Below are 7,888 nucleotides of genomic sequence, written 5' to 3' on the forward strand. Positions count from 1 at the left end.
TATTTCCGATGTTTGATAATCAATAGTTTATTTATAATAATTAAAACATACATGCCTAGGGAATTTAAATGACGATGGCCCCTCATTAACCGTATTTTTGATTAAATGCGACGTTATGAATATGCAATCGTTTTTCGGTCGTTTGTAGGTACTCGATATCATGTTCTCAACGTTTGGAATCCAGCCGTTTATTTGTAAAAAAATAAACAATTTTGTTACGATAATATTTCTAGCGAGTCTTATCAATTATAGAGAATTTCCCCTGAACTGAATTTAGTGAACTTCTATTTTTCATAAATTTTTATTTTTTTAATGCACAATCGTTCGTAGGTGTTTGATAGTGCATCTACGAATCACCTGCAATCAATTAGGCTTGAAAAAAATGGAAATACTTGACAAATATATGTATACGCTTATTAACGACATAAAATGATATTCAATTACAAAATCCTACCATCATTCAAATACCCTAGACGAATTTGTTTCCATTTTCATAAGTGAACGTTTGACCATCAAACGTTGGAGATGCACTATCAAACACCGTCGAACGATTACGCATTAAAAAAATAAAAATTTATGAAAAATAGAAGTTCACTAAAATCAGCTATGGGGAAATTCCCCATAATCGATAAGACTACCCAGAAATATTATTGTAAGAAAATTGTTTATTTTTTCACAAATAAACGGCTGGATTCCAAATGTTGAGAATATGATATCGATCACCTACAAACGATTGCATATTGATAACATTGCGTTTAATCAAAGATACGGTTAATGAGGGGGCCATCGTCATTTAAATTCCGTAGGCATATTTGTTTTGATTATTATAAATAAACTATTGATTATCAAACATCGGGAATACGCTATCAAACGCCTACTAACGATTCACAAATGATTTCTGAAAGAATTATTCCAATCGGGATAGATGAGAGGCTAAGTATATGGAGCTACTAATCATATGATCTTATAGCACTGGGATTACAATGCCAATTATTCATGTACTCGATCTCTTCAACAATCTGGATCAAGTCTTGCCAAATTAGCAATTATAAGTCTATGCAATAATCGACAGAAATTTTTTTCCGTACAGGCCCACCCAAACCCACTTACACGCCGAGTACTGGTCACGAAAAATTTTCCATGGGTCATCGTCTTTAAATTTTTCTGTCGAAGCTGGGATGTACACATACGGAAATTGATTCTGTGACACTTAATTTTTCTCCGTAGCCGATCACGTTGGCAATCAAGAACTAGAATATAAGCTCTACTTTTTTTTATTTACAAGTTTACTTTTCTCCAAAACAACTCCAAGCAAGTGCATAATTGACTGGAAAAAGTTGTCATATCAACCCTGTGCGTTTGTAATGAAAAATAAGTGCGAAATGTAATATACAGGGACAATTCGAATATGCGCACAATAGAATATTCAACACAAGCCCATGTATGAATAATAGCTCAGAACAAAAGTCAAACAATGAAAACTAGACCAAATTCTCTGAATACTGGCAGGTAAGTAGCTTACAGTTTGTGTATCGTCAGTTTAAAATAGCCTAGTATATAACTATTTACCACTCACAATTAGGGTTAATATTGCATAAGCTGATAAACGTGCTTTATGTAGATTGAACTCCAAATTGTGCTACTGCTAGATGCATAACGTTTAAATAAATGTTGAATGAATACTCCCTTCAACTATCAACATTGTATTTGATCATTAATTAAAACCATGTAACATTATGCAGTGCATTGTTATCATTAAAGTATAGTTACAGGTTAGTTTCACTTCTTCAAGCACATTTGATTCTAGCTTTCAGACCAGTTCCGAGCAGCTTCAGAGTACCCTGTGGTAGACTTTTTACGACTCGCAATAGTTACAAAAAAATGCTCTGCTTGTCAGTCCAAGTCATAATTGAACCACCTTTATATCAGTTATATAGGTTTTTGACTGTCTGCCTTCACAAATAATTCCCAATACTAGCAAAATATTTCAAAACGCAGCTTCATTTTTGATTTTGATATTGCATACCAAGAAAATAAAGTTGGGAATTTTGTAGAAGCATTCAAAATTGTGCAATAGCTGGCTGGCTTAAGATAATAATGTAGTAAGTCTTTACCGACTGAGTAAAGAGTTACTCTTTTTTTTAATATTATCAAAGCCTACATGTAGTACTGATGTGAAAATATCGCAGTCAGCGCAATTTTACATGCAATGCAGAGCAAAAATATTTAAAAAAAACTGTTTGGTTTCATAAGAAAGGAGGCCCAGGAAATGTATTCCTATAATAAGTGATAATTCAATAACAAGAATACATTTTTCGGCATTACTGTTGAGAAGGCTTTGATAATATTCCAAACAAATAACAGACTGCAGCATCCTTTCAAGGGAGCAATCTGATACTATGTGACCTCTGGTTAAGTTGATCATAATTACTACCATGGACACTACACAAGGAGACCGAACTTAAATGCGACCATTGACAAAACTCGTCACAGTAATCACACATTAAGTTCATTTTTTGTACCACTATCGTTGCTAGTTTTCCTTTGGCACCAAAGTGTCATTGATTGCAAGGATTCCGAAGATCGATCAATCTATGATTTTGCAATGTAATTGGTATAAAGTTTTCAATTTAAATTACCGCCTTATACCGCCTCCACTGTTTTTGGTGCACACGGTACACCAGTACTATCTTATTTTAGGGATGTATTTGTTTACATGAAGTTCAGTCTCTTTGTGTAATCTCCATGATTATTACAAAGAATTCTCTGTAGTCATATATTCACGTGGCTTATTAAAATATAACATAATAAAAATTTATAAACAACAGTATGAAATAGTCATTTCTTGTTTCATGTATGCATAAAGCCATCTTTGCAGATTCAAGTATTTTTTGATGTACAAAAGGAAAAATTTCATTTGCTTGCCGTCAAAGATCTGTTCTTCGACCGGCTTTTTTTTTTGAGAGAATCATTCAATGCAAAGTCGGACTGCATCATACTCAAGCTAATAGGTGCAACCGATTGATGATAACAATTTGCCTCAATAGTTATCAATATTGTTGGATAGCATTAAAATTGGAATTTATATACATCAGATAGTTACTCTCGAAGCCGAGCGAGTCGTTGGGTCAGCTCATCTTGCTCTTGGCTCACTGCTGTCGAAGTACCAATGGAACCCAACTGTCCGGAAGGTAGTTCCATGTTCAATTCAAGACTGAAAAGTGAAATGTTAAATTGTTAACCATTTTGTAACATTTAGAAGTTCAACGAATCTATTATATATTATTGATCAAAATTGAATTTGGTATCAATCCACCACTTAAAACAAGACCCTGTAATTGTGCAAAAAATTCATATCAATTTGAATTAGCGATAGAAGTATTCTACAGTTACAATTTTTGGTAAAGTGTCGAGTAAAAAATTTCGAAAATACCTGTCACAAGGTGAGAAGTAGTAAGGAATATTAATTTGTGAAAAACACAATTATTTGAATTGATCTAACATAATGTCCATTCTTTGTTCAGTACTGAGCAAACCATTAGTCTTATTTATCAATAAATCTTTTCAAGCTTATCAATTTCTGATAGACTTCAAAGGACCTATGCTGAGTATGCTGACTTGAAGACCTCCCAGGCATACTGTAACAAACTTGAGTATAAATATTGAAATTTATTCAAAATATTGGCGCTAAAAATAATCTAAAAACTGCCAAAATTGATATTGCTCACAGCGTTAAAAATCAGGATTTATCTTGCTTACAAACTAATTTACTGAATTCATGAGACTGAACATACATAATTAGACCTTTTAAAGTATATTTTTCAGAACTGAACTTTAGAATGTCATCCCAACAGATGCAAAAACACGTTCTTGACTATCAACCAATATTTCAATGGCAATGAAGGTGTAAAATTATTGAGGATTCACGATGTGAATATGATATTACGAGAACTTTTTTGTAGCACATCTGACACCAATTCTGAAATTTTTAAAAGAATCATATAACTGCACTCAAAACTAAGGAATCAGAGAAATCACTTCTACCGACTGATCGAATAAACAGAGAAGTTGAGTGTAAGTTTCAATCTTTAAACATTGCGGCTTAATGTTTGTCAGATATCCTTATTTCACTTAAGGCCCTAATCGGTAGTATATTGTTTACCCCGCTTCGTCGGCAACTTGCTGCATCAAAGAGTCGACGTCATTTTGTGGTACATTGGTAGTTGTTGTCTGTGACATGGCATTCTCCATGTAGGAGCTCTGAACATCCAGATCTTCAAACTGACTCTCAAATTTGTCCATTAGGCCTGAAATTTTCTCAAGATTCATCGACTTCATAGCGGCATCCATCGCCTTAACTACACCAGCCATTGATTGTGTAACTTTTCTTGTTGTCAGGGCAGTTTGTACTCTGCTTGCGACTGCGTCAACTCGAGCACTCATTCTAAGATAATTCAAGGCTTGATTTTTTTGTCTAATGGCATTTTCAGCATGGATTCGGGCTCCTTCCATGTTACCTTTCTGAATAGCCTTTTTGACCTTGGCCTTCTCCATCTTTTCTTCTTTTTCGCATTTTTTAGAATTTCTTTCCAAATCCTTCACTGCGAACTTGAGATTAAATAAATTCTCTGATCACTTTCTTAAGGAAAATCTGAAGTTAGATTGTACTAATCAAGTAACAACACTCTATGCAATGACAAATAGTGGTACTGATAGTATCAATTCTTTCTGTGACTTATAACAGCATAATAATTATAAAGTTCAGTAATTAAACCAGCAAATACCATAATCAATAGGGTAACAACTGAACAAAAAGGATACTTTCCATCTGAGAGACGGACATAGCTGATTGTTCGGCCCCCGTTGTGATTGATTCACAAATAACCTCCAAAGAATAATGGTATGTATGATGGAATGTTGACCCTTGTAGCTGCTGTAAATTGCCAGCTGATTATGCACAACAAAATAGAAATGAAGGACTGCTAGTTGAGATTAGAAAGTTTCGCCAGAACTTAATGGAGACTTTATTACCCTATGCGTATTATTTACTCTGCTGACAACCTCTAATAATTGACCAAATGTCAGTGGGAGAAAAATGACGTCACCACAATGAACTTCGCAAAGAAATTACTCATTGCTAGTTTATCCTTGTGCTATTTATGAACTATGTATTAATGCCATAGACGCACAAGGATAGTGGGAAAGGCAGCTCTGTGCTGGGATTTCGTAACTCTCTAGCGACAATTATCGCTATCGTTAACGCCTCCTATCGACAGTTGTCGCTAGTGGTGATTCTGTACGACGCGACGTAGTTAACGATATTTGTCGCTTGGTCGAATCGTTAGGTTACGATAATTGTCGGTCGGCTAGCGATGGATTTGAAAGTCTCCCTAATGCGTAACGATAATCAGTGACATAGTGGACGATAGTTTGGTGCAACAACGTGTCAATGTGTTGCGCGTGAATTGTTCTCTAGCCTCCAAAATAGTCTTCAGATTTAAAAAGGATTGAAAACTTTATGAAGTAAGTGAATATGAAGATCCACTTTAACAGGAAATTACTTTTTTCAGAACAATAATATAATCGTTTTAACGTTCTCTATAAATCGGTGTTCACTATCCAAGTGATTGTATAAAATTCAAAAACGTACTTTTAAGGTTACGTTGACTCAATCCCAATCAACCCTCAATCTCAATATCTTTCCAAATATACAAGTCCATTTATAAGATATCCTAAGGGTTGATTAAATAATAGTGTTTAATCAACTCTCGATGGCTTTTCAACATAAAAAATAACAAGTTCATTTTTTATTCGCCGAAAGAATGGTTTCAATATTAATATTTAATCAACTATTTCTATGCCTGAGAAATAGACTTATGAAGAGGGCTCAGTCAAAGTAACCTAAAAATAGGTTTATGAATTTTATACAATTACTTGGATAGAGTGATTCTAGTCATTAATAGATGACAAACAGAGGACATAAAGCTTTTTCTATAAATCAGTTTAGTTGAGCATTGCAACATTTATATAGTTAATAGTACTCAAAGTAGCTAAAACGATTTGAACTTTCCTGTGGTGTAACACACAGTTTAACATTTATTATATCTTACTATTTATACATGCTATTTAAATATGACCACAAAAATAATCTTTGAATTGTAGCTGCTGTTTATCTATTGGATGCATACTACCTTTCCTTGAGAAAAATTGAACCGCTGTGAATTTATTAATGGTTTGATTCTAAATTTCATTCCAGAATGGCTAATGGGTATCTTGCTGTAGATTTAATCAATCTAGAGGATCGCCTACAACGCCTTGAGCAGAGAGTAGATAGACAAGCATTGAGGGAAATAGAAGATCCATTTGATTTGACAGAAAATGAATTCGTACAACTGTACCATCTAACTCCCAACTTAGTATAGCACTTTGGCAGTAAATGACCAGTAAAAACCACCAATTGCTAGTTAAAAAATTCAAAATATAATACTGGACTGCCACAGTTCCCTGGCGGAATACACCCTGGGTATGTTCCGATATACACTGCGAGCACTGTTCAGTGCTCTTACTGGGGAGAAATTCGTTCCGTTATAGACGGACAGTATACAGTCGCAGTATCCTAGGGAAATATATGACGTCATAAATCGTCGCCATTTTTCTACTGTGAACACTGGTGCTTTCGAGGTAAGGTGCTCTCAGTGCTTTGATCACGTGATCAACAGCGTTCAGAAATTTAACAGCTTCCACTATTGGTAATTATTATTATTGAATATTGTCATTTAAAAATACCGGCCGTTAAAAACAAAAATGGAAAATTTGAAGAAATTGTGTTTATTGTAGTGTGAAACAAATATTATGTATGAAATCAAAATAACGCCAAAAAATGTCGATCACCGTATACTGTACTGTGTTCCGTTTTAAACAGTAACCAGTATAGCTAAGTATAAAGGAACGGCTTCGCAGTACACTAAATTGACGTCACACCTTACAGTGCTCGCAGTGTATATCGGAACATACCCCCTATATGTCGATGCACTGAAATATAGTAATAATAAGGCCGTGTTCGTAATTTGACTGCCAGTACTAAAAATTCCCTAGGACAGAGACAGAGCTGTCCATGATTTCGGCAGCGCAAAAGAGATAAAAGATTGCTGACAGTACTGTCAGTCAATTTTCGAACACGGCCTAAAACGCGCACCGTGTACAAAAGATGTGTCACCAGTCTATCCCCTTTAGCATAGATAGGCAAAGGTTAAACGAAGATAGAAATATTCTCCCTATCAGTGGGGAAAAAAAAAATGGAGTAATAGTAACTCTATCTCTTTCGTTGCCAATAAAAAACGAGTATCTGAGAAAGACAGAGTCAGCCAATTTTCCAATTTTCTATCTTTCTCGGCGATACTCTTTCAGGCAACACTGCGTTACGGCGAGCTAAGGCGGCGAGCGTTGCAGTATTACTTATATTTCTGTGGCTTATACCATGGAGAATGGAGTAAAGGAATCCGATCTCTATTGGGGAGTATACGAAAAAACCGTCCTCGAAAACTTGTCGTTTACTAGTTTTAGATTTCATCAAAAGCAGCACTGTCATCGTAAAGTTCCGAAGTGAAGTTGGAAAGAATTGACTATATATATATATATATATGTGTGTATACAACCATCGATCGTGACCGAAATGAAATTGCCCCTCACCCGAAAAGGAATATCCTTGGTTCTAGTCGTCTAGTCTCCCCAACATTCCGCGGATTTTTGCGATTTTAGCGCTGTTCAGCGTCAGCCAGCGCAAGCCTTATTGTACGGATTTTTGATGCCGGATCAAATATACAAAGATCGGACTCCTTTACTCCACTCTCCATACCTTATACCGTGCCGTGGAATCACCGATATAAAT

At 35.2% G+C, this 7,888-nt stretch overlaps 1 protein-coding gene across 3 annotated transcripts; it reads right to left on the reverse strand.

Annotated features, from left to right (window-relative positions):
- Window positions 1-1,687: 1,687 nt before the first annotated feature.
- On the reverse strand, window positions 1,688-5,175 carry Chmp1 (charged multivesicular body protein 1). Of its 3 annotated transcripts, none has more exons than XM_046609899.2 (4): window positions 5,032-5,175; window positions 4,822-4,933; window positions 4,163-4,628; window positions 1,688-3,214 (listed from the first exon to the last, which is right to left on the reverse strand). In XM_046609899.2, the coding sequence occupies exons 2-4, from the start codon at window positions 4,841-4,843 to the stop codon at window positions 3,100-3,102; spliced, it is 603 nt and encodes a 200-aa protein (XP_046465855.1). In that variant the 5' UTR covers window positions 4,844-4,933; window positions 5,032-5,175; the 3' UTR covers window positions 1,688-3,099. The 3 variants fall into 3 exon arrangements, with proteins under 3 accessions (XP_046465855.1, XP_046465857.1, XP_046465854.1); XM_046609901.2 differs by having other exon boundaries at window positions 4,822-4,947; window positions 5,032-5,169; XM_046609898.2 differs by having other exon boundaries at window positions 4,822-5,141.
- Between the last annotated feature and the right edge of the window lie 2,713 nt (window positions 5,176-7,888).

Source organism: Neodiprion pinetum, chromosome 2 (genome assembly GCF_021155775.2).
Source record: "Neodiprion pinetum isolate iyNeoPine1 chromosome 2, iyNeoPine1.2, whole genome shotgun sequence".
Taxonomy (NCBI): domain Eukaryota; kingdom Metazoa; phylum Arthropoda; class Insecta; order Hymenoptera; family Diprionidae; genus Neodiprion; species Neodiprion pinetum.

Coding starts and splice junctions, on each gene's coding strand:
- Chmp1 (XM_046609899.2), bottom strand. CDS start 4,843: ATGTCCGTCTCTCAGATGGAAA. Junction 4,629..4,821: donor GTCCGTCTCTCAGATGGAAA/GTATCCTTTTTG, acceptor GAAAGTGATCAG/AGAATTTATTTAATCTCAAG. Junction 3,215..4,162: donor CAAGTTGCCGACGAAGCGGG/GTAAACAATATA, acceptor TTCACTTTTCAG/TCTTGAATTGAACATGGAAC.